The following is a 27,430-nucleotide window of genomic DNA, read 5'->3' as shown; positions in this document are numbered from 1 at the left end:
ATCGTATTACATTAGTCTGGAAAGTACGTTTTTAGCAAAGAAAGTCCCGCCGTCCACTAAAAAATACCTAATGAAGGATAATGACGACTTTCAATCGTTGCGCATGCGCAGAAACTGGAGCTATTTGTAAGAAGGTATTTCAGCGTAATTTAAGCTTTATAAGCTAAATGAATGGTGCAGTTGGAATAAGGTTTAAACGTTGATCGGAAACATGTTATTGTATTGTGACCTAAATAAGCGATATTAGAAATATTCGTCTTCCCCCATTCAAGTAGATAGGACAAAAGTCTTGTTTAGCTGAAGTATCAAGTCCGTCTTTGCAAATATGGCCGCCACCTGCGGAGACTTAAAACCGCGCCGACATCGAAGTACCGCGAGAGCAGACCGTTTCTTAGCTTTCGCGCATCTCTCGCGGTACTTCAATTAAACAGCCGGTCGGTCTGCGCAGCCGAACGCAAATTTTCAGCAAAGGGACTTTGACAGCAAGCAACGCATCGACCACGTGATCGAGAGCAACCGCCCAGCTGGATCTGGTCACGTGACGGCGTTTGTTGTGTCCGCAACGCACGGCCTCTGCGCCGCAATGTCATATTCCACATCTTCATCACTATTATAGTCCAGATGACTGATATTTTCTCGAGCGAAATCGTTTATTCAACGGCGACGGACTGAAAGAGACACAAGTGGCCTGCGCGTGAGGTGAGCAGCATTTATTTCACAACTGCTTCTGGAGCGCGTGCGCGTGTAACGTTATGCATTATTGTTGTCTGTCGCTTCGTGTTAATAAACACAACGTTGATACACTCGTTGTTCAGACATAAGCGAACACAATGTTATTCAAATTATTTCGTATATTACAACAAATGGAAAGATCAACAAACAATACGGGAGAGTTAATGTAGATCTTGAGAATGGTGATATTTAGAAGTTGTGTCATCGTGATGTCATTTTAACACTATTGTGATTTCAAGATGTTAAACATGCAATTATTATGTAATCTTTTATTAAAGCCAATTAATTAAAGGGTCAGTTCACCCAAAAATAACTCTTCTGTGTAGCACACAAAAATCGAGTTCTTTTGTGTTCTTACACTGGAAGTGAAGGGGCTTCAATGTTTTTTAGTTATCAATGTTCCTCAAAATGTCGTTGTTTCGCAAGAATGTTCATTTTTTGGTTGCGCTGTTCCTTTGAGCATCAAGTCACATCATTATTTATACAGTGATATGATTATGTTATACGTGTTTGTTCATTCATTTCATAAAAGAGATCCTGAGGGGCTTTCATGCACCTTTTCCTATTTGAGTTCTTCATGCAGATCTTTCCTTCTCTCAGTTTTAACTTATTGGAAAATCTGAAAAGAAAATTCTGTTTGTTGTTCAATTATATATATTGCACATGCACAGATAAAGGCGCGTGTGTGTCAGCTTGAGCTAGGTTACTCTACCTGTCCCACTTGTTTGATTTTATTATCATAAAAACTACTTGCTATTCTTCTGTATTGTAAATTGCATCTGTTTGTTTGTTGCTCATAAATCTGTTGCCTGTTTGTGTGGGCATATTGTGAAACCATCACAGCATGTTCACCAGCTCAGGATTGCTGCACAATTCTAGGAATGGCTGTGATGTTGTTTTTGTCCAATGTTTTGAAGACTTGAAGTGATGTGATGTTTACCTGTAGGGTGTGAAGATCTTCTCTTTAAAATGGTCGTGTGGCAACAGCTCGGACTGCTTCTCTGGAAGAACTACATCCATCAAGTGAGTCATTTTGCAATGTGATATTTTCATTTGATCTCAAACCTAAATGAATGAAAATTGCTCGTTGATGTAAAATTTGAAGTTAAAATTGATTTGATGCATTAATGAAGTGATGCAGAGTATCGCATAAAGGTTACAAACTGTACTTTATGCCTCAAGAATATGCAAATGAGTGCAGTGTCTTATGGTATTCACACGTAAGGTGTAAAACCTGAAAAACCAGCATATAACTTGATTTTGTAAACCTAGGTTTAAAGTCAAATAATAAGGAAGTCATGCGTCTACTATGACCTAATATTCTGGTACTCTTAATTCCACAGTCATGATTTTATATTCCATAAAAATAAATGTTTTGCTGCCATTTATTGTATATGCTTGTATGAGTTCATCTGCAAGTGAATGTTAGGTTGGTCTATTCTTTCAAATGTGTAAAACAAATAAATCAATATTTGAAGAGACCGAAGCCCACACAACACCTGAGGCTTATTCTAATCTAGATCAATGAAGAACTTTAGACCCTTAAACTCGGGTTATTTATCTGGGTCAGAAAGACACCAGTGTCTGTGGTGACGAGGCCATGAAGTGACCTGTGTGTTCTGCCTCCTCTGGGTTTGGGTTTCCTAGCAACAGCTGGAGCCGAATCCCGAGCGAACAGCCGGAAGGGAATTGAAACGCAGCCCTGGGATCGAGCTCGATTGATTGTTTTGAAAGAAATATTCAGCAGGCATTTACTTGTCCACATCTTACACAGGTCAGCAAAACTGCAGGCATGTAGAGAGCAAATAATAAGAGTAAGAAATAGATGTAGACAGCCATGCATTGGTCAAACGAATCCACCTGTGATAAACCGATTGTGTTGTTCTGACTGCTCAAATCTAGTGAGGTCAGTGAGGTCAAATACGACAAAAGAAACAGAAGCCTCAGGAAAAAAACTGAAAGCCCAACTGAGTTCAATCTTTTATGGACACGAAGAGAACATGAGTAATGATTAAATTTCATATCAAGTTTCAAGACGTGTTCCTTTTTAAAGGCATCTGAATTGTGTGAGTTTTAGACAAAAAAGTAGTTTGGATATTCAGTTCTATCAAAGGGGTTGATAAGACACGGCTAAAACAAATATTATGGTTTGTTTTAGATGTAATGCAATATGTATACACGATTTAAGGTTCAATAACGCTATATTTTCCCACATACCGTGCATGTTTGTATATTCTCTTTGCCCCGCCTCTCTGAAACGCACAGATTTTTTACAAAGCTCATCGCTCTGAAAAGCGAGGTGTGTTACGATTGCCCAGTTAACCAGTGTGTTGTAATTGGTCGGATACCTCTTACATTTTTCAGGCAGGTCTGGGTGACCATTTGCTTTTAGATAGAATGCATCTTTTGTTCCGACACTTTTATTTGTTGCTATTTTACATGCAAACGTATTTTACGTACAGCGTTACAAGGAAAACATTTTTACATTATAGAAAAAAGAGTTCATATAAACACAGTAGAAATATAAAAAAACATTATATTAAGATACAATAGTATTGTTCCAAATTTACTATGAGATGGAATTTCAAGGGTCATCATACACCCTTATGTCATTAAAACATTTTATAACTGTTTCTTTTGTGGCACAAAAAAGAAGACATTTTGAGAAATGTCTCAGTGGGTTCAATGTTGTTCGGTTATCTACATTCTTCCAAATATCTTATTTTGTGTCCTGCCGAAGAAAGGAACTCAAAGAGGTTTGAAATGACACGAGGGTTCATCAACATTTTGATGAACTACACTGTAAAAAAAATCCCATTAAAAATGTATTAAGTACTGGCAGATAAATTATCAGTACATTTTCCTTTATTTTACGGACATTTGTGTAAATGCTAAACTGTATTTTAATGCAGTGCGAAATGTAAAATACAGGTAAAACAACTGTAAAAAATTAAATTGGAAAATTCCTATAAATAATAATACAGTATATTGTTCTATATTTTTACAGTTTTTTTTTTGTGTATCCCTTTAACTTCTTATACACACTAGCGTTTACTAGTAGTTTCAATAAATTGTTGTAGTTTTCCAATTCCATCAGATATCACTTACGAATAATTGTCCTAACATACTGTCTTAAACTTCGATCCAACCAACCAGCATCCGTCCACGATCATACTTCTGCTTTATCGATTGACACAATCTTCCTCTCCATCTACAGAAGCGTCAGATCCTGGTCACGGTGGTGGAGATCGCTCTGCCTCTGCTCTTCTCAGCCATCCTGATCATACTACGTCAGAAGGTTTCCTCCACTACCTACCCTAATGCAACACACTACCACAGCTTCTCCGTGAATGACCTGCCGGGCGAGGTCTGCTTCAAGGACCTGGCGTACGTGCCGGCCAATGCCAGCGTGGTGCGTCAGATCGCCGTGGACGTTAAGGAGAGCTTGAAGTGGTGCATCAGTTCCGGTAAAAGCTTCTCTGTATTTGAGTGGTCTGAAAAACAATCCATATTGATAAATGTGCAGCAGAGATGTGGCTTACTGTACGTGCCACAGCGAATTAAACCAATCCTATTCCCACTTCTTTTACTCATCATTTCCTGTCCTGTTTGGTTGATGCTTTTATATCAAGTGGATTTAGGGAATTCTGGACATCAAGTTTGTTGTTGTAAGCGAAAGGCTCTTTCAGTTAAGAGAGTGTCATAAGTCATAATCAAGTCAACTGAAATAAGTTGATGCACTAAAATTATGAACTGGGAAAAAAAACTGAACTGATATTGGTATTAAATCACAGCTAAATAGCTATATTAAATATATACATATATTTTTAAAGACACATAAAATTATTGCAAATTAGGAATAAAAATGAAAAGTAAATAGAGGTAAAATTTTGGGGTAAACTATTCATTTATTATGAAAACCAAAATAGAAAAGTGAATTTAAAATATTAATAAAACTTAAAAAACAAAACGGATTATGCATCATGAGTTATATATCATATTTAAAAAAAATATGTTTATGAAATGAAAATATAAAAATGATAAAAGCCTAAAGAAGGAAATGTGTCGGCTGAAAAATAAGGTAAGCCTGACCCAAGTCTATAGTCAGTTTTATGGTCAGACCTCAATATTGTCTCTTCTAGCTTGTGATTCTTGTGGTTGTTATTGCGAGTTTGCAGCTCCACTAGGACAAATGCAGGTGTTGAGTCAGAAGATAACCTTTTCTCTGCTCTTTGATCATGTGACTCATGGCTGATCTCTCATCCAGCGTCTGACGCTGAGCTCTGACTGTAAATGAACCGCGCTGATGCTGTTAAAGCGATGTGATATTTTCAGAACTGAATCACTAATCATTGGTTTCAGAGCAGTTGTTTTGTTGTTGATCTCCTTCAGGGATTTCTGAGATTTTATGCTGTGTTATTGTGGTACATACAGGAAGAGGAAGTTAGTAGTCTATAAAAACAGAATTGTTAAACTTGTTTTGCATTACAGAAAAAAAATTTAGACAAAAAAACATTAGAAATAAGGAAAATGTAATAGAAAACTGAAAAGTTATGGAATAAATGTGAATATTTCATATTTGATCTAAGAATTACATTACAACAAGCGTGGGAACTAAATGTTTTTGCATTTTACTAGGCAGTCTAAATGACTATAATTCCTATTTAAGTCATTTTTATTGCAAACCCATAGACATTGAATGAATCAAAAAGGTTGTAAGGTTTTATTAGCTATTTTGTGTTTTTTTTACCTTTTTTTGCGATTGTGTCAGAGCACACATCTTATTTATGTGTCTGGTCATTTCAGAGAAGGACCCTGGTGAAAGAGGAACCGACTGTGAGAATCTTTTTAAATCCCCAATATCACAAGATCACCACAAGCTGAATCGGCACAAAGAGTTCCACATGTTTTCAAAGACATTGTGTATTGAGTCTCATGACATATCAAAGACAAACATCCTTTACAAACATGAATTATTCAGTTAGTCATTCGGTCTCCGATTCTTGCCGTCAGGTTTAGAATGGCACATTTCCTGGTTGAAAGTGATTTTGCAGATAACAGTAGATTTATGTGTTGATCTTTAAAGGAGACAGGTGTTGGGTTTTCTCAACCTTACGAACCGGCCTGTCCTGTTTTTATTTGTCTTCATTTAAAGATACAGACCAAATGAGAGAAAAGCACAACAGAAAGGAAGGCATGTTAAGAAAACATCGGGTACATATTTATGAAACGGTTCATACAGGAATGAAAATACTGACATTTATTGTTACGTTTTCCCCATTCCGTGATGTTATTTTATTCTATGGAAAACAAAAGGAAGAAGTTCCATAGAGAATAACTTAAATTATGACTGATTTATGAATTTATTACTTGTGAAACTTTCCCTGCTAAAATGAAAAGGTTTATGTTCTTATGACGCATGTTAAACCTGATTACCAAGGAACATGCATACGGATAAGAAATATTTTGCATAAATGCACCACTAGTTTCTTTGGATAATAGCATCTGACAATTGCAAAAAAAGCTTCTTTTATAACATTGTAAATTTTGAGCTTATAACATTAATTACGATATATCGCAGCATATTGCAAATAAACAAAAACTGTACAAATTTTCACATATTTTAAGAATGATTTTCCAATTTTCGCCGTCAGAAAATTCAAGAAATGTCTTTAGCACAGGGAAGGTGGGATAAAGAGTGACTACGTCTGCGAGGACAGTATTAGTCATAAAAGACAAAAAACATCAAATATACCCTTTTTGGAAGTTTTGGAACGACAAATTTTTACTCACTGTTATGTTAAACATTTTTTTTGTGCTCAGTGTTATGCCAGAATGTTGTAATTTCTGCACACGCAGTAGATTTGTTAACCACTACGCAAATGCGTTGGGCCCCGCAAACTTGGGGGCCCCCTAGTGGCTACAAGCGGTAAAATCATTTAATGTTTGATTTAGACACTTAGATATACGCAATGCAGCTCACGTATCAAAGCGGTCCTCTAAAACAAAAGAAAGCAAAAAAAAGAAATCTAATACTAATTTTAGAAATATAGCAAAACAATGCTGTGAAAAGAAACATGAAAAGAAGAATCTTGCACCTTTTACTTTCATATGCTGTAGATAAAAGCATTCTGAATAAAACAATGGACGCTTTTTTATCTCAAAACCAAGAAGGTTTATTCTTATAACAAACTGTCGATAATTATATGCTGCTTTGTGGTTCAAGGTAAAATAAATCCAGTTGATATTTGTATGTATAAATGTCTTGAAAATGTGTCCCTTCGAAGGTAAAAAAAAGATATGTGATTTGCAAATTCAGCATACAACTCTTGCACCTTAATAATCTTTATGTGTGATATGTTTAGCACTAAAGATGTGTTTGTTTGTCTTCCAGTCCGTGGCTTTGAAACGGAGGAACAGTTCGAGGCGTTTGTGAAGACAGACCCACATTCAAGCGGCATTTTGGCAGCGGTTGTCTTCGAGCACAAATTCAGCCATGATGATGAGCCTCTTCCCCTGCAGGTGACATCTCACCCCATTCCTCTGATCCGTTTACTGGTCTGCAGAGATCAACTTGTCTGACTACGATATAAACAAATTACATGAATCTTATGGAGAAATGCCGGCTCATTTCTTACTCCAAAATATCCCAAAAAGATTTTGTAACTGTTTTATCGATTTTTGCATTGAGATTATTTAATATTTATTTTATTTAAGCATAAGATCAGTGGTGCAATGTCCTTAAAAGTTATCAAATTAATTTCACTGTATAAAATATATGATATCCAATATAAAACATTAATGTTTTTCAAATGGGCACATAAATAAGCCATGCAGATGCAGAAAATGGATGACTGTGTCTCCTTGGGGGAAATTCACCAAGTTGTCTGTTCTTCATGATGGCAGATAATTTTAAACCTTGAAGGGAATGTTCTGTTCTTGAAGATGTTCTTCACGAGCAGAATACAATAATTTCTTTGTCCTGTTTTTCACAAAACAGGGAAGTGCATTCTAACAGGGTTAGACCATTAGTGTTCCTAAGTGGTCCTTCCTTCCAAAAATATAGCCTCCAGGACCTGGTCGTATGTTCACGAACAGCTAATTTTGTAGGTTGAGCTGTTTGAACAGTTCTACCATGTACTTTCACCTTCCTCTTGCTTAATGGAGAGGTGAGGTCTGTTTGCCTTGAACTGAGTCATCTCTTGATAAAAGCTCTTGAACCTTCATCACGAGCAGCGCGTCTCTCTCTCGAGAAGCGTTAAATGAGATCCAGCGCAGGTCCTGTGCGGCTGATGACTTATTTCTACTGCTTCTGTTGACTCTTTAAACTTTGGGCTTTATCTTATCACGTTAACACGTAGCTAAGATGCACGTGCCGAAACATTAAACATCAGTTTTCTGCAAGTTTATAGGAAAAAAGTGACTTTTTCCTAATTGTTTTTTTCATTTCAAAGGCAAATTTAATTTGAGGCTGTACGTGACATACATCCATTCAATAGCTCGTAATGTTATGTGTTAATCTTTCACTTGATAATACTTTGAACATTTCACCTACGGCCATGACTGTTTCAATATTAACAGTATCCTGACTAGCTTGACATTGTTTGCTCAATAATTCTTCTCCATTGGCAGGTTGCCTATCATCTACGCTTCTCGTACAGCCCTCGAAGTGCTCCGCCTCGTGAGAAATCCGACTTTGATCCAAACAATGACATGGACTGGCACACCCTCCGCCTCTTCCCTCTTTTCCAGCTTCCGGGGCCCAGGGAACAGCATGACCCACGTGGGGGCACCCCAGGTCAGTCGGCACTGGGGCATTGTGGGAAATCAAAATAAACATGTTTGTGCAACCAAGAAAGTCCTCAATGGGTGTTGTCATATTACGGACTGGAAGTATCTTTTGATTTTAAATAGCCAGGTGGCTTTAGTGTAGGTTACTACTATTATGCTACTTGCTTTTGCAGTTACATTTTGTCATTATAAAGATTCTTTTATTGAACTATCAATGAATACACTGCAAAGAAGAAAATTGGCTTCTCATCATTGTCTTACATCCAAAGCGCTCCATTTTAGTTATTCATCAGAGATTAAATCAGCGTGATTTGGTTCTTCAAAGTCCCAGTGAAAAAAAATTACAATTCCTAGTATCTCATGAAATATTGCAGCGCTTATAGTGAATAATTTATCAATGTGGGTCATTCTCTTTTAAAAATTGTGTAGCCTTTTAATCTTCAGTTAAAATCTAAAAATGTAGTGATTATTCATCTCAAATGACGTCATTTTTACGGCTTGGGCAGAGCATCCGTTAACTCCTCCCCGTCAACTGTCAGTATGAAACAAGTTCCATTTCAATATGCAACAGCTGATTTATACATCCAATCAATTTGCAGTAAAAATTGCGCAAGCCATGCCCACAACTTTTCTCATTCGAAATTCCGTTTCACTCGGAAATGCGTCAAAGTACGAAAGTTGAAACGAAATTTCCTTCTGGTTCACCTGGACTATAAACAACCTGATGTAATTTCTGCTGGCTTGGTTTATGTAATAAAGCAAATGCAATAACCTTGTCAATTTGCTCTTTTCAGTTTCCATAACAGTGTGTTCCCAAACCCGATGTGTGCAATTACAGCACTAAATACTGATTATAAAATATTGCAGCCCTTTGCTCTCGGTTCCTGCGGTGATTCTGTGTGTGTGATCATCTGTGATGCGTTCGCATTAAGCTTGCGTCTTCTCTTTGATCTCAGACTGAATTGTTGTCTTTGATGACCGTCAGCCTCTATTTTCGGCCCTATGTAGAACGATCTTTGACGGCACGCCTCGTCGTGCTATACCGTTGTTTCTTGATCTGAATCTAATTGCGCTGACTTTGATTAAAATGAAAGGGCATCAAGTGTTTGGATCTCTGTGAGTCATTATGGTTTGAAAAGCCAGGAGCGAGGAATTTGTCGTCTGTTCAGTGGTGTAGGAAGTGAACGTTTGATATCGTCTTCTATGACGCAGCACATGTGGAAGCTGCCGTGAATCAAATCCGTGACCTTTTCACAGCAAACACAATTGGTACTAAAGTAAACATAAATGCGTCTAACACATGCTACCTTACACATTTATTGTATTGTCTAATTTATTTACTGAAGGGCGGTAGGGTTTAAATGACACATTTCAGTCCATGATGGCATTTCGGTCATCTATTTTTGTCATGTTGCGATCTGATGAAGCTTCGTCTTTCTCTCCGGTCAGGTTATTACCGCGAGGGCTTCCTGCAGGTGCAGCATGCGGTGGACAGAGCCATCATGAAGTCCTATAACAGCACAGCAGCCTCGGCCCTCCTTAGCCAAACTCACGTGCGGCTCTCCCGCTTCCCCTACCCGGCGTTTATCTACGACGTCTTCATCCTGGCCATACAGAACCAGCTGCCCCTGCTCCTCGTGTTGAGCTTCACATACACGTCTCTGAACATCGTCCGCGCCGTGGTGCAGGAGAAAGAGAGGAAACTCAAGGTATGTGCGTCGCTTCTGTGTCACTTCTATGACGGTATGAATTGTCTGACCGGCTTGGTGTTCATTAGTTTATTAAAGAGGATCAGGGCTTCTCTCAGTCAACCCGATGATATGTTGATAGTGCAGTATTGAAACAGACTTTCAAACCCATCCTGATGGATATTTTTGTTTCAGGAGTACATGCGCATGATGGGTCTCAGTAACTGGCTGCATTGGAGCGCCTGGTTCCTCATGTTCTTCCTCTTCCTGTCCATCTCCATCTTCTTCGTCACTCTGCTCTGCTGTATCAAGGTTTGTTTACCAAGGGTTTACATTTCTGCATTTGGCGAACGATTTATCCAAATCTCCTCACATGTACAGTAATCTATACACTTCCAAGTATGTTCCCTGGGATTGAACCTACGAGTGTTGCATCGTTAATGCTAATGCTAATGCCGTGCTTCAGTTCTTGATCGGCTCTGGAAGGTGTTTTCAATTTCATTGATGGGTACTCTAGAGCTATAGGTTTAGGAGTTGAGAACCTGTTTATGCGGATTTTCTGGAATCATTTTCCTGTTTGTTCCTGTTAATGATTCTTGAATTTCTGCATTCTGCAACTTTACTTAATCACTTTGGAAGAACTTCTTCATTACTATGAAATGTTCTGTACAGCTACTGTATGGCAAATGAAACGATATATTTTAGTCGAGTTGAGATTGATATCTGAATATATGTGTTTTTTATAAGATTATACAATTTAGAAGATGACTCATGAAGAAATGATTCAGCTTCTTTTTATAATGAATCAGTCAAGAAGACCTAGAAATCTGCCCCGAGCTCATCAGTCATTGTTTCAAATCTCATTTCTTTGATGTCATGTTGTTGTGTAGTCTTATGAGAGATCACTCAATTTCATTGTAAATTGTGTTCTTTTGTGTTCATTTGACTTCAACACTCGTTAAGATAAGTACGTAAATTGAACTGCAATTCGTTATTTTAAAGAGAGGTGGCGCCACAGATGTGAAAATTATGGTTACGACGTAAAAAAGCATATTGACGGCAATAAATACATTTAAAAAAGGCTATTTCACACCAAAAATGATATTTATCACAATAACTTTATTAACGTCAACAGACAATAACGTCATGTTTTTTTTTTTTAGCAAGCCCTTTAATACGAACAGATTTGATTGGCTGTCAATGTTTCATCATTCATCGTCTCAATTTTTTTGATTCACTGTATCTTTTTATTTGTGGTGTTGACTGCTATTCTCTTTAATATAGAATTGTTTTTAAAACCTCGTCTTCTGGTTTAGCGACAACAACATTAATATTGCGCAGCCCAAACGTAACTTCCGATAGACCTCCGCAAAGTATCAATGCCTGTTGAGTAGTTTAAATTGAATTTAATCCAATGAATATACACTAGAAATATTAATATAAATTATATATTATAACCAAACACAGACGGACAGTAAACTTCGTCCAGGCATCCGATGAAACAGTCTATAGCTATCACGCTTGGTGTTTATGGGCTTTAATTGGTGGATAGTATTAATCTGATCAATAATTACTCATTTCCATATATGTTTTTTGGACAGGTGAGTCCTAACGGAGCAGTGTTGACGTATAGTGACCCGACGCTGGTGTTCGTCTTTCTGCTGGTGTTTGCTGTGTCCACCATCAACTTCTGCTTCATGATCAGCGTGTTCTTCTCCAAAGGTGAGTCTTCATTTCCTCGCTCATCACGCGAAGTGTGTCTTTAAAGTGTGCCGTTCATTACCCTACAATCTGTGTAATGCCCAGAGTTTATATAGCGCACACACTCCACGGCTGTAAAAAAATCAAGCAGTCTGTTTTGTGAGATCAACAAAGGCCTGTAATGAGGAGATGGAGAAGCAGTGGCAGACGAGTGAGAGGTGTGTCAAGCCGCCCGGTGCTGTAAATTAAGGTTCAAACGGCGAGCCGGAAAAAGAAAACGCTTTCAATTATCCGAGCTTACGTCAGACGAGCGGGTGGAGAGATGTGAACGCTGTTGGAGAAAAATATGATTTTTCAGTTTGGGATAAAGAAATTGATCTCACTGGGAAAACGTGAGAAATATTACACGATTATATTCTGTGCTTTGCTGTTAACCTGTTCTTTTGTTGTGCGTCTATTCCCTGGTTCCAGATGCTATGGTATTATGAATGGTTGCTAGATTGATTTGTGTGGTATTCTTTTAAGAACCATACTTGTATAGACAATGGTTGTTTAAAAGTGTTGCTCCCCTGCAAAAAGCTTTTGAAAATCAGCTCTGTATTGTGTGTAACCTGTTTTGCATCTTTCTTTTGGCAAAAATGTAAATGACCACAAAAGCCTGTTGGTTTAAGCTTGTAAACACCCCAGCGAAACCTTTCCGGTGTGATTTTTGAAGGGCTATTTAGTGAGAAAAGGGAAGGCTGACCACTAGACTGTCGTTGTGTTTGATTGGCGCTTCTGTTCATGACGGCCTCGTGTGAGCCAACAGTGAGATTTGTTGACCTGTTCTAGACATTGTTCCTCGAATTGGTCCTTGATGTACAGTAAAATGACAATCAACAGATTCGCTTTCAATTTTATGATGGTATTGTGTTGTCAGGTGACTTATTATGGTAATCAAGCGAAACCTGTTTCATTAAACTCATGCAGACCTATAATACTGTGCAGCCTGTGTTGTTTAATAACCCTTTACTGAGTCATTGTTGGATGCACGAGGTATATGTGAATGAGGATTGTTATTTTTTCCTCCAGCACAGCAAGGCTACGGCTGTGAGATTGAATCTCTCTGCTCCAACGCCCTTCTTTATTCGAAACCCAATAGAGACTTTTCCTATCAGGGATTTTTAAAGACTGAAAATGGACCTTAATTAACATGTTCTGCTCCATCAGTCCGGCCCAATCAAACACCAAATGACACATTGTGGAGTGGAAGAGCTCCACGCCTCTTTTTCATGTGAATGTAAAAAAAGCCCAGTGTATTATTTTCTTTCATTTCCTGCACAGCGGTGCCACTCTTTCTCTGCTCATTTTCTCTCCCGTGTTCTGCCTTTTGTGGTCGTCTGATGGTGGAGGGTGAGAACAGCCTTGCAGCTCTTTTGTGCTTTAAACTCACGTTCCTGTCCGGGGTTTGGTGGTCCTGTCCAACGCTGACCATACAGTCATGACTGGGGTCCTAATGTAATTTACACAAATTTGGGGATTAGGTTTACGGAGAGCGTTACTTTCGCTCAGAATCGCAAATAGCTAATATTCTAATAGAGAACCGTGTCTGTCGCTGTTTGAGCAGCCTGATCACAACGTGTATCCTAAGGAAGGCTTTATAACTGCAGCGGTGTCAAAATAAAAACGTGTTTCTCCAGAGACAGAGAATGTAAATCTCCCTGAATCAAATATACCAAAGCAATAGTAGTAGTTAAAACATGTTTACTATTACAATAAAAAATCTTAATCTGTATGTAACGCGTCCCACTGTTAACCCGCGGATTAACTGCAAAATTAATCTGTCAATGTGATCTGTTTACCTCTCTATATCTCGGCGAGTTCAGAGTAAACGTGCATTATCGCATAGCATAGCCTATTTCTCTATTTAAATCACTGCGTAAAGTATAGTGTAAAGTAGCCTGCTAGTGTGTGGAAATAACGTGGTTAGCAGCTAATTCGACACACAAACGAGGACACAAAGTGTGTGTTCTGTACGTACGTTTGGAATGACATGAGGGTAAATAAATGTATGAATTTTCCTTTTTGGGTGAATAAGTTCTTTCAATTACTGTCAGGAAATATAAAACAACATTAACTATTCCATTATCTTTCACCTACAGCGAACGTGGCTGCAGCAGCGGGTGGCTTCATCTACTTTCTCAGCTACCTGCCGTATCTCTTCCTATGGCCCCGCTATGACCTTCTGTCACAAACCCAGAAAGTCTCTGCCTGCCTCATCTCAAATGTTGCCATGGCCATGGGTACCCAGCTGATCGGCATGTTTGAGGGCAAAGGTCAGGGGTCTATCTCATCACATTATCCTCCCGTGCTCTTAAACACAATGTTTTTTGCAATATCGCTTTAACACAGGAAGTTGACATCCATCTCCCTTGTTGTCTTCAGGGACGGGCATCCAGTGGTCTAACCTGTTTGAGTCGGTGACTGTGGATGATGACTTTTCTATGGCACAGGTGATCGGACTGCTTCTGCTGGACGCTGTGATGTATGGCCTGGTGGCCTGGTATGTGGAAGCGGTATTCCCTGGAGAGTACGGAGTCCCTCTGCCGTGGTATTTCTTCATTCTGGTATGTGTCGCCTGCAAATTAGATAGTACGCTCTAAAGAATGTTGGGTTATTTTCAACCCGGCGTTGGGTCAAAAAATGGACACACCCAACAATTGGGTTATGAATTAACCTATGTTTGGATGTTTTAATCCATTGTTGGGTCAAATATAAACCATTTATTGTGTTAATTTAACCCAACTGTTGGGTTTGTCCATTTTTTACCCAATGTTGGGTTGAAAGGACCCCCCAAAAATGTGTGCGTACGTCCCTAAATGAATATTCGTACAGCCATTCAAATCTGTATGGCTTACTTTCTTCTGTAGAACACAAAATAAGATATTTTGAAGAATGTTGATAACCAAAGAACACTGAACCCCCCTGACTTCCAATGTAAGAACTCAAAACCACTGAGACGTTTCTCAAAATATCTTCTTTTTTGTTTCACAGTAGAAAGAGTTGCATACAGGTTTGAATGGCGTCAGAATTTTTATTTTAGGGTGAACTATGTCTTTAAGTGCACAGATCCATTTTTTCCCTAATATTTTCTTTATAGACAGCAAGTGTGGTTGTCTGCGTGTGAAACGTAGGTCAAGATTAATTCTTTGTTAATTCATGAATTATCAGAAAGTGACGACTGAAAAGCTTGACATAATAAAAAGTCTCTCAGCTGACGTGTTCTGCCGAGAGACAGGAAGCCTTATTTATGTCATCGAGACTGCACAGGAAGTCCAGACGCAAGCTTATCTCGTCACCTTCAGGATTTACTGTAGGGTGTGGAGAGGAAAGGAACAGAGCTAGCGTATATACAAAACACTCGTCAATGGCTGTGTTCACATGCGAGTTTGTCATAAAAAACTTTGCGAAAGTGCAACAATGGCGTTTTACGTCACACACCACGGCTTATGCCGTCTGGATGTCTTGCACTTTTACCCACGATGCATTCAAACGCAGACTGACCTCTCGAGAAACGCTAAGCTACATTTTGAGAATGTCAACTGAAACTGATGTTTGCTGGAAGTATGAGACGATCAGCAGTGGAACAAATTTTTGCTGTGTCACGTTTATCTCGACAGGACAGTTAGCATGAAGAAAACGCCTCACGAATCACGATTTGATACTGGGCTCACGATACGATATTTTGAAAAAATTAATCACCAAAAATAAAAGTGAAACCCTAACTTTCAATATTTTTTGGACATATGTATTTTTAACCGGCGTAATATATTTAATTTGAATAATATTACATTGGTTCTTATCGTGTATGTGGAGCATCTTCTTCTTTGCATATTAAAATCACACTGAAATCAAAGTCTGTATAGGTTTTGTATAATAATATTTGGCCTTCTGGTCTGCCCCTCCACAGTCGTCATACTGGTGCAGTAGTCCTCGCATGGCCTTTCTAAAAGAGAAAGAGGAGGAGGAAGATGCCGAGAAGGCTCTGAAGGGCGAGTTTATCGAGGAAGAGCCAGTTGGACTGGTGTCAGGGGTCAAACTCAAACATTTGTCAAAGGTACTGCAGGAACCAGATTTAACAATGTCCACAGAATACCTTAAGCATGAGGTCAGTGTGATGATGATGTGGTAACGTGTGGATTATCGTGTCACAGGTCTTCAGAGTGGGCAAGACAGACAAAGAGGCAGTGAGAGGTCTTACACTCAATATGTATGAAGGTCAGATCACAGTCCTGCTGGGTCACAACGGAGCTGGAAAGACAACCACACTGTCTATGCTGACAGGTAAGAGCTATATCGCCATCTCTGTCTGAAACACAAAATTGCAGGTTACTTGTTTTCTTTATGAGGGTTGAAGTCAACATTTGCTTTGAAATTGTACCTGACAAACAAAAAAAATATTTAAGTATATATAATTAGCCTTCACATAAACGTATTTTATGCTTTGTATTTTCGGTCTTGTTTTCCCAGTACAAACATCCCAAAATTATGCAAATTGTGATGCATTTATAGTTATATAAATGTATATAGTTATATAAATATATATAGTTATAGCAAAATTATAGTTTTTTGGAAATAAAGGAGTTTAATTTTACAGAAATAGTAATAAAAATAAATGTGAATTAGGTACCTAATGAAAAGGTAAACCTTAATCATTTTTAATTATAAATAAATTTCACTTTATTTGGATAATTTTATTTTCAGAAAACAAAACATCGGGTAAGATTTTTAAGTACTTGTTCAGAAACATCGTTTTGTTTATTATTAATAAAAAACTATGAATTGCCACTTCAAGAACATTTGTTCTCGTGCAGCGTTGAGAACTCTGTTGAGATCCAATCATTGCTCAAATTATTAATTTGCTTTATTGCATCAAAAGTAACGTTTCATTTCGCGTGTTGTTATAATGTTCATTTATATATATATACAGGATTTCCAAAATCTTTTCTAAAAGATTGACTTTAGGTTTGCTAAATTTGATGATAAACGCCTTAATCCGCAGTAAATTACAAAACGTGTTTTAAGATTCACTGACTGTATAACGCCAAAACGGAAATTCAAACAATGATAACAATGGTTGATCACTTATTTCTAAGTCTTAGTGAACAAGAAGTTGCGATCGTTTTTACTTCTGTATTGTGACGCATTTCTGAGTAAAATGGAATTTCGAATGAGAAATGTAGTGGGCGTGGTTTGTGTTTTTACACTGCGATTTGATTAGATGTATAAAAACAGCCATTTATTTTTAAATGAAACTGGCAGTAGACTGATAGTTGATGGGGAGGAGTTAACGGAGGCTCCGCCCTATCCGTCTAACGTGTCATTTCACTTAACTAGTCACTTCAGATTTAAACTGAAGATAATGAAGGCACATGCATTTTAAAAAGAGAATGATCCACATTGAATTTTTTTTACAGAAAACGCTGCAATATTCCATGTAATTTTTTATTTCACTGGGACTTTAATAGCTGTTGTTTTTCTTTCTTTCTTTCCTCTCAGGTCTGTTTCCGCCCAGCAGTGGCCGTGCATACATCAACGGTTATGATATATGTCAGGACATGACTCTGATCCGTCGTAGCCTGGGTTTGTGTCCACAGCACGACGTGCTCTTCGACAATCTAACCGTCCGAGAACATCTGCTGTTTTACACGCAGGTAAACACGGATCACTCGAGAGTCCGACTCTGTCTCGGTTTAGTTTAGAAGACGTGAAGTTATGTAAGGGATGACAATTATTTGGCTTTAACTACAAAATAATTACAGACAAACTGATCTGACTGAAGATTGTGTTTTTTCATTTATTTGCAAGTCCAAATCTCTTGATTTAAACGTCTAAGACACACATTGTGTTTTTCGGAAAATGTTTGAAATCTTTCTTGGAATGCAGCGTTTTAACAAATCCCCTACTAATTCTCGTTCTTTGTCTTCCAGTTAAAGGGTTTCCCTCGCCAAAAGATCCCAGACGAGGTTGAGCGCATCATCTGCATTCTTAACCTGGAAGACAAGCGGGACGCCAGGTCCAAGACCCTCTCGGGGGGAATGAGGAGAAAGCTTTCCATCGGCATCGCTCTCATCGGAGACTCTAAGGTCAGTTCACGCAAACCGCGTTTGTTTAAAGATAAACAGTGCCGTGTCCATGTAATTTAACACCACACGTGTGCTTTTTACCGCCCATTAGGTAGTGATGCTGGACGAGCCCACCTCGGGTATGGACCCTTCTGCCCGACGGGCCACCTGGGACCTGCTGCAGGGCGAGAAGCGCGGCCGCACCATCCTGCTCACCACGCACTTCATGGACGAAGCTGATCTGCTCGGAGACCGTATTGCCATCATGGCCGGCGGAGAACTGCAGTGCTGCGGCTCGTCACTCTTTCTCAAAAACAAATACGGTGAGATTGTGTTTATTCACACGTTTTGGAAAGTGTTGCTGTCTTGCGCTCTGAAGATAGACGTACATGTTTCTTCTGTAACTTCTGACAGGTGCCGGTTATCACATGGTGATCGTCAAAGACGCATTTTGTAACGTGTCGGAGATCACGCGTCTGGTTCACATGTATGTGCCAAACGCCACTCTAGAGAGCTGTGCCGGAGCTGAGCTGTCCTACATACTGCCTAAAGAGAGCACCAACCGGTACGAGACCGCAGATAACTCTGACAGCTTCTTACGAAAACCTCGTCCATTGTTTCTGTCATTACATATTTTTTTTACGTGGTTATTGATGTTATGCCACTCGCCTTGAAATGTTTTGGCAGTTTTGAGCTGCTGTTTGCCGAGCTGGAGATGAATCGAGAGGAGTTGGGCATCGCCAGCTATGGAGCGTCGGTCACCACCATGGAGGAAGTTTTTCTGAGGTATTCAGACACACCTTTAAGAAAATGAATTCCTTATGAATTTTCATTAAAGTGAAGTTTTATGAAGAGTTTTATAGATGGTTTCAGCGGCAACAACGTAACCGTTATGTGGCGCAAACAAAACTTCTGGTAGACCTCTAAGAGGAAACAACGATTTTATTTAATACAATGAATATACAATAAATATATATATGAATTAACATTTATATAAATTACATTTAAAAATAAATTGATATAGTAGATGTGTTTATGTGTCTGCGTATGTTTATGTGCGTGTGTGTCTGTGTGTATCTCAGGGTCGGCAAGCTCGTGGATTCCAGTTTGGACATTCAGGCCATTCAGCTTCCTGCTCTTCAGTATCAGCATGAGCGCAGATCACATGACTGGACGACTGATGACTCCAGCAGTGTTAGCGGTATGACCGACGTGACGGATTTCACAGACAGCGGCACTTTAATTTCAGAAGACGGCTCCAACATCAAACTCAACACAGGGGTGAGCGGCTGCTTTCGACCCTTTTTGGCTCCAACTTTAAAACATCTGGCCAAAAAAACTGATAATGGAAGTCGGCATGGCGTTAAAAGATAAGCAAACAGACAAAACATCTTGACACTTTAATTTCCTCGGACGCTGAGTTTCCTGTATCTCTTTATTCTCAGGCCCGACTCTACCTGCAGCAGTTCTACGCAATGTTCCTGAAGAGGGCGCTGTACAGCTGGAGGAACTGGAAGGTGATCGTGGCTCAGTTTTTGGTGCCGCTCATTTTCATCATTTTGGCGCTGGTGGTGGCCCGCACTCTTCCCGGGGGCCACAGCACTGCTCAGCTCCGCCTGTCTCTGTCACAGTACGGCCCTACACACGTGCCCGTGGCTCTCGAGACAGACGCCGGCCCGCTGGCCGAAGCCCTGGCTGAGGTCTACACCGCACAGCTGGCGTCCCAGAACGCCATAGCAGCAACTAATATAACAGGTAACGCTGATATAGAAAACGTTTTTTCATTTCTTCCAGTTGAACATTTTGAAACTAATTTACAATACATCGCTAAATGTATCTGCCTTAACTAAATCTTTTCTTTCTATCTTCAGATCTGTCAGATTATGTGCTGTATAATGCTGTGAGAGAGGGCGGCGCTTTCAACGAACGCTGTGTGGTGGGTGCTGCTCTCGGCAAATCCAGGAGTCACACCTATATGATCGGATACTTCAACAATCAGGGCTATCACACCCCCGCCACGGCCCTCATGCTGGTGGACAACGCTCTTTACAAACTGCTGGCTGGGCCCAACGCCTCCATCCAGATGGGAAATTTCCCAATGCCCAGAAACATGTCCGAAAGTGCCCAGAATCAGCTTTCAGAGTGAGTCACGTCACCATTTACTTTCTAGCATTCCCTTTTATCACATTTCTTTAATAACATTTTATTTCCTTATATTACATTTCTTTTATATATATATATTTTCATTATATTACATGTATTTTATTTCATTGGGAAATTTCTTTCTTTTCACTTAATTTAATTATAAATTATGGTATTTTATTTTACTTCATTACATCACATTTCTTATATTCCACTCTATTTCATTACATTTCATTTCTTTTATTCCATTTTCTTTTATTATATTATATATTATATTTTTATTTCACTTTATTTCATTGTATTTTATTTAGTTTATTAAACTTTATTTCATTATATAAACTTTATTTTATTTCATTATATTACAATTTTTATTACACAATTTTTCATTATATTATATTGATGTTATTCCACTTTTTTATAATTACATTTATTTTATTCCATTTTATTAAGTTTATTCTGTTTAATTTCATTAGATTTCATTTATTTTATTTACTTCATCGCCTTACGTTTCATATGTTGCGTCTTAAATATATACTTAAGATGTAGTTATATATACATATCTTATATTTTATTATTTTTGCTGTCTATAGTGAGGTGGCTAGATTTTATTTCTCCGCAAGTTGTATATTTATATAAGTGTGTGACACATGAGAGTCATAAATCTTGGAACAGAGAGACTTAAATCTGTTGAGGTTTTCTTCATTATTATCGGGTTGCTCTTCTAAGCTTTATTCTTTCTCTTGATTTTTCTCCATAGGGGTCAGACAGGTTTCGCCATCGCTATAAACCTCATGTACGGTATGGCGTCTTTAGCCAGCACCTTCGCTCTGCTCCTTGTGTCGGAGCGCTCTGTGAAGTCCAAGCACGTGCAGCGGGTCAGCGGGGTCTATCTCTCTAACTTCTGGTTCTCCGCTCTGCTCTGGGATCTCATCAACTTCCTGATGCCCTGTCTGCTAATGCTGGTGAGCGTAAAACTGACCTCGCAACTCAAATAAAGCCATTTCATATTGAGATGTGTTGTTCTGAGTTTTCGTGGTCTTTATTCCTCCGGCTCGTCTTTTTTCCTTCAGGTTGTGTTCCGAGCGTTTTCCGTGGAAGCGTTTGTGGCGGAGAACCACCTGGTGGATGTTCTGCTGTTGTTGCTGTTGTATGGGTGGGCCGTGATTCCTCTCATGTATCTGCTCAGCTTTCTGTTCTCTTCGGCCGCCACCGCTTACACGCGCCTCACCATCTTCAACATCATCAGCGGCACGGCCACGTTCCTCGCCGTCATCATCACGAGCATACCTGGTGAGACTTCTCAGTTTGCAATGAGTTTTTTATTTAATCTCTTTGTTTGTATATAACTGACCCCAGTTATGTTTAGCTTTGTATTATATTGTTTTATTGTATGTATGTATGTATGTATGTATATATGTGTGTGTGTATATGTGTTTGTATTTTTATATTATATATATGTATATTGGTTATATGATAAATATGTGTGTGTGTATATATATGTGTATATATACGTAAATATTAGTTTGGTTCCAAAATGAGATAACTAAGTTTTTTTAATGTTATCATGTTTTTATTGTGTTAGTTAGCTGTTTTGTGAGTTATTACGGCTTAAATCAAAACAAACCAACTGCAGTTTGATTGATATTTATTGGAATGTACATAATAAAAACATGATTATATGATATATATATTCTAAAGGCTTTTTAACAAATCCTGTAGGTCTTGATATGTCTTATTTGCAAACAAACAGAAACCTCCTGAAGTTTTTCGCATTACGCTTTAATTTTTATATATTTTTTTCATGATAATGTAGGTATAAAAAATGTATGTTTATGTATATTTGTTTATTTTTATGTGGCTATGTATATGAAGATATTGTTTTTTTTCTTCAGTTTTTGGTCAGCTATTGTAGTGACTTTAGTGACTGAGTATTTACATTTATTTCTGAGAGAACATTTCTCATTTTCATTTAGTCCACCTTTTTTCAAATAATATTTAGGCCGATGCTTTTTTTATTATAAAAGTAAAGCCTTAGGTTTTCTGTAACAGTTTTACTTCGGAGACAACATGAAAGATTATAAAAGCTACGTTGAACTACTTAATAATCTTAAACACAGTTTTCAAAATGCAATTGAGCATCTTGGTGGATTTAATGCTTTGGAGTTTTGCCTCAAATTTTTTATGTATTTATTTAGCAAGACAAGGCAACCATACGTTGCTACTAACCCTTTGATATTTCCTGCTATTGCAAACGCTGTATCGTGTTTCTATCATCTCTCAGAGCTTCATCTGCAAGACATCTCTCACATCCTGGATAAAGTCTTCCTGCTCTTCCCAAACTACTGCCTGGGAATGTCCTTCTGTCAGTTCTACCAGAACTATGAAGTCATCACCTTCTGCACCTCCAGCGCAATGGCGGAGTATGTCTGCAAGTATTACAGTGAGTATCCGTCTGAGAACAACACGGCCCTTTCCCAATACCGCCTCGTTCTTGACGTTTCTTTTGTGCCGTTCATGTGCAGACGTTACATTTCAATTGAACTACTTCTCCATGGAGGAGCCGGGCGTGGGACGCTTCCTGGTGGCCATGTCGCTGCAGGGCGTGGTCTTCATCGGCCTTCTCCTCTTCATGGAGCTCCAGTGCATCCAAACCCTCCTGAACCTCTGCAGGTGGCGCAAGAAGGTAAGAGAGGAATTACAGACGGAGGGATGTTGTGTAATCGTTCCCGATGGATGCTCACGAGCGTGTCGGTGTGATTATCAGTTCATGCTGGAGGCAGAAGACGCTCTTCAGTCTGAAGACAGAGACGTGGCCGAGGAGAGGAAGAGAGTTTTGGAGTGTCAGCCGGTGGTGGAGTCCATGGTGGGCAGCCCGCTCATCCTGCAGGAGCTCAGTAAGGCATGTGATGCGTTTCGGTCGTTCTTTCACACTTGGTTGACTTATTTGGGTGTCTCCCAACATGGTTTTCGTTTGTTGACATGCGCTCCTGTGGTGGTTAAATCAGGTGTACTCGGGTGGCCCGTCGCTGTTGGCAGTGGACCGCTTATCCCTGGCCGTCGGGAAGGGCGAGTGTTTCGGCTTGCTGGGGTTTAACGGTGCGGGGAAGACCACGACGTTCAAAATGCTGACCGGTGACGAAAGCATAACATCAGGAGATGCCTTCATCGATGGTTACAGCATCCTCCGAGACGTGAAAAAGGTTCGGATTTTATTATCTGATGTCAACTTTTATTAAGTCTAGAGTTTTATTCGTAGTCATTACAAGCGTACAGCATTCTGCCAGACATGCAACTTGAAATTTAGCTAAATTTCAGTCTTCTCTGTGTATTGTCCACAGGTTCAACAGAGAATCGGCTACTGCCCTCAGTTTGACGCTGTGTTGGATCACATGACGGGACGGGAGACCCTAAACATGTACGCCAGACTGAGGGGCATTCCGGAGAAGTACGTGTCGGCCTGCGTGGAAAACGTCCTGCGCTCGCTGCTGCTCGAACCTCACGCTGACAAACTGGTCCGCTGCTACAGGCATGAACGATGATCCATCATATCCTACTTTTCATCCGTCTGTCCATCTGTCTCTGTTTACTAAACGTTTCTTTGGGTTCCTCATGACAGCGGTGGTAATAAGAGGAAGTTGAGCGCAGGCATCGCTCTGATCGGAGGGCCGCCTGTGATCTTTCTGGACGAGCCGTCGACAGGCATGGACCCCGTGGCCAGACGTCTGCTGTGGGACGCGATAACACGCACTCGAGAGTCGGGAAAAGCCATCATTATAACCTCACACAGGTCAGTCAAGCACGTTCTGCTACATGTGAGTATTAACAGATGAACATATGCAAAAAAAGAAGCGCCGGTTTTGAATAAATAGTCAGACTTAGATAAAGCTTTAAAAAATGTGAAAACAATATTTTGTCTCTCTCTCTCTCTCTCTCTCTCTGCAGTATGGAGGAATGCGAGGCGTTGTGTACGCGGCTGGCCGTCATGGTAAACGGCCAGTTCAAGTGTCTGGGCAGCCCGCAGCATCTGAAGAGCAAATTCGGAAGCGGTTACACACTGTTGGCAAAGGTTCACACGGAGGGAGATTTTGGAGAAATGGACCTTCAGCTCTTTAAAGACTTTGTTCAAAACACTTTTCCAGGTATGTCGATCGGGCGGCGGTCTGTCTTGTTTGTTTATTTGTGAGTTCATAACCTCTCGTCTTACGACTCTTACAGGAAGTTTACTGAAGGACGAACATCAGGGAATGGTTCACTACCACTTAACCGATAAAACCCTCACCTGGGCACAGGTACGTCTTGTGTCAATGATTCCGATGTCTCTGATCGGACTAAGCGCACAGTTTAGTTCAGTTGTATCAAAATGTTTAGAAATTACATTCAAAATTAACATTCAAAATCAATTTACAACAGTGAGGAAAACAATAGGTGATTTATTTCAGATATGAACAAAAACACAAAATTTATATTTCTAAAATCTATTTCAGAGTTGAATATTGATCGTTATTTCCAAATATCTTTTTTCAGTTATTATGACCTCCAACAAACTCAAATGTTTTAAGTTTGATGGCATCTGAAATGAATTGGACACATGAAAATTAAAATAAAAATGATTTTGGATTATAAGAAACGTTTCTGATAGAGATTATTTAATAACTTTTTTGTGTATTATTGCTTCTTCATTCACAGAAATCCTACAGTTTAGTTTAATCCATAATGCGTGTCTATTTCGCTCAGAGTAACAACTTCGAAGGCGATTTTCTCAATATTTTTGCACCCTCTGATTCCAGATTTTTAAACCTCTGTATCTCTGCCAGATATTGTCCTATTCTAACAAACCATACATCAAAATAACGTTTGTTTATTTAGCTTTCGTGTGACATACAAATCTCAATTTCGGAAAATTGACCCAAAAGACTGGTTTTGTGGTCCAGGGTCATATATTTCAAGTTTAGGCTGAAAATGTCACATGCACAACGCTGGATTTGTTCTAACATGTCTTTGTTCTGTAAGGTGTTTGGAGTTCTGGAAACAGCCAAAGAGAAGTATCGTATCGAGGATTACTGCGTCAGTCAGATCTCTCTGGAGCAGGTGTTTCTCAGCTTTGCTCAGTTTCAGCATTGCTCAGACGACCGCTGGAAATGACTCGCTCCTTCAGTTTATCTTCAACTATTGAATAGGAGGTACGGCCTAGGCTAACTGACTCTCGGTGGAGTCACACCACAGGACGACGCTCAGGTCTTCTCGCACACACTCATATACAACCCCATCAGATTTAACACTCCCAGACTCCAGCACTGTGTCACACGGACGGGACCACTAACATCCAGGCCAGCAGCTGTATTCTGGGTTTGTACACGTCCTCTCTTTGAATTTCAATGGGTTGAGTCCATCCTCCTCTCGGTTTGAACGGAAAGGACGTGTTTTCGGTGTGACCAAATGTCTTCGGGGCTCACTCGTGAAGGATTGTTGTGTTATTTATGAATGTCTTCATTTGATTTGTTGTTCTCCGTTTGCTGCTGACTGCGGTCTTGATGGTATGTGCGCTTGGCTCTTTCAAAATAAACTCAAACGCTGAAAGGGTTTCTTAATATGGGTCGTCCGGATCGAGAATGAGAAATCAAATTCGCAAAAACGCCGCATCTTCAGGCTTTATAATGTTACATTTCCAGAGAAACCTACTGAATAGAAAGTTTTATAGATGAGCTTTATTTAATTTATAGAATTTATACAATAGCTTTGATCGGTCATTTGGCAGGTATCAGTTTCTTTCAAAAATCCCCTTTTTTGATGTTTAACAAGACACTCCAAAGAATCATTTCTTTATATTTCGGTGAGAATATAGAAAGGCTTTCAATTAAATAACGTTTTCCATTTTTACTAAGAAGTTGTTACACTTCTCCCACCATTTCTAATTGTGATTTGTGTTTTTTATAAATGTGTATATAGAAATGCCTCATGCTTCCACCCAGATTTGACAGTTTTTGAAATCCTTATTATTCCACAGTTGACCACTAGGGGGAACCCGGAGTTCACCTTTTGTGTTTGCATTAAACCAAATGTCTCTTTTGATATGCAAAATGACCACTCCTGCGTGCGACATGAACCTGTCAAAAACACTATATTTATATGTGTTTTATTACGCATGCTTTTTGTTGCTGTCGACGCTTTCAAATCTGATATTCACTTGCACTACTAGTGTGGACAAGTTCAGAAAAATCCATCAAGAAGATGTGAAGAATTGCAAAGCAAGGGGTTAACCTAAAATAATTTCCTTACAATAGGCCACATTCCTGACACATGAGCGGCGTGAATTTAATGCGATAATTGGCTTTAGAAATGAAGCTCAAATAACAGAGAGGGACTTGAACTTCTTTTCAAAATCACTACAAAACATGTTCAAATGTTCTGACAACATCCTTAATTTGTTTTTGATATGAAACGCTGCTACGCTCATTTATTACGTGCATTGAACTGTTTTTACATGTTTTCGTCAAACGTGGCCTTATCGTTTTCAATGATCTACAGTAATGTGATGTGGCTACATTTACAACAAGAAAACGAATCGACTACATGTAAACAGATTGTGTCTATGCATCTTTCCGTCCAGAAACACTTTCATTGAATGTATTTCCCTAGCAGATGGGAAACTCGGGCTTATTCATCACCGTAACGCTGACTTTCGGCGTAATGTAGATACAAATGAGCTTCAGAGGTGACGTGACCGCAGATTGTTGATTTTCTATGATTTGTTCATGAAATGGTCTGTTTGTAACAGGTTTTGCACTTTGCTCTGGCTGTTGTGTCTGAACTGCTTGTTATGAAACTGAAATATTGCATTTTGAAGTGAGATAGAGAGGAGGAATTTGAAAATGTTAATGATGACAATGTTGATTTAAAATGGTAATATATACCATAACTTTAAAAGGGAATTGTAATCCTGTGTACTGTATCACTAAATTAACTATGTGTAAAATGTAATTATTGACATTTCTTTTTTATTAAATCTGCCTTATGGAAAGGATTTGTGGTATGATGTCATTTTTATTTTTGTGTTGATTGTTTAAATGGCGACGATAAACCATCGGCTCACTAGATTTCAAATTAAGGGTTGAGTACTTGAGTAGTTTTGATTCGGTCCTTATATACACACAGGGAGATTGTCTGGAAGATTGTCAAATCTCATTTCCCATTGACTCCAATACCGTTTATTTTCCGTACTGTGGCAGTACATGATGAGATCTGACATTCTTCCAAATTTCTTCCTGTGTGTTC

The 27,430-nt window shown here is 39.1% G+C and overlaps 1 protein-coding gene across 1 annotated transcript; it reads left to right on the top strand.

Annotated features, from left to right (window-relative positions):
- Positions 1–541: 541 nt before the first annotated feature.
- On the top strand, positions 542–27,179 carry abca3b (ATP-binding cassette, sub-family A (ABC1), member 3b). Its single transcript, XM_056752100.1, has 31 exons — positions 542–699; positions 1,679–1,755; positions 3,950–4,199; positions 7,127–7,254; positions 8,365–8,530; positions 9,973–10,232; positions 10,407–10,523; positions 11,813–11,933; positions 14,054–14,227; positions 14,337–14,518; positions 15,862–16,008; positions 16,106–16,235; positions 17,451–17,605; positions 17,882–18,037; positions 18,129–18,339; positions 18,431–18,581; positions 18,704–18,802; positions 19,099–19,297; positions 19,462–19,771; positions 19,888–20,158; positions 20,916–21,120; positions 21,229–21,448; positions 22,440–22,598; positions 22,681–22,841; positions 22,923–23,057; positions 23,164–23,358; positions 23,497–23,684; positions 23,775–23,945; positions 24,101–24,297; positions 24,374–24,447; positions 25,169–27,179. Exons 2-31 carry the CDS (start codon positions 1,702–1,704, stop codon positions 25,298–25,300), a joined length of 5,118 nt encoding a protein of 1,705 aa, XP_056608078.1. The 5' UTR covers positions 542–699; positions 1,679–1,701; the 3' UTR covers positions 25,301–27,179.
- The last annotated feature ends 251 nt before the right edge of the window (positions 27,180–27,430 follow it).

The sequence above is a fragment of the Triplophysa dalaica genome, chromosome 7, assembly GCF_015846415.1.
Source record: "Triplophysa dalaica isolate WHDGS20190420 chromosome 7, ASM1584641v1, whole genome shotgun sequence".
Lineage (NCBI taxonomy): Eukaryota > Metazoa > Chordata > Actinopteri > Cypriniformes > Nemacheilidae > Triplophysa > Triplophysa dalaica.
This window is presented reverse-complemented; position numbering and strand designations above follow the sequence as displayed.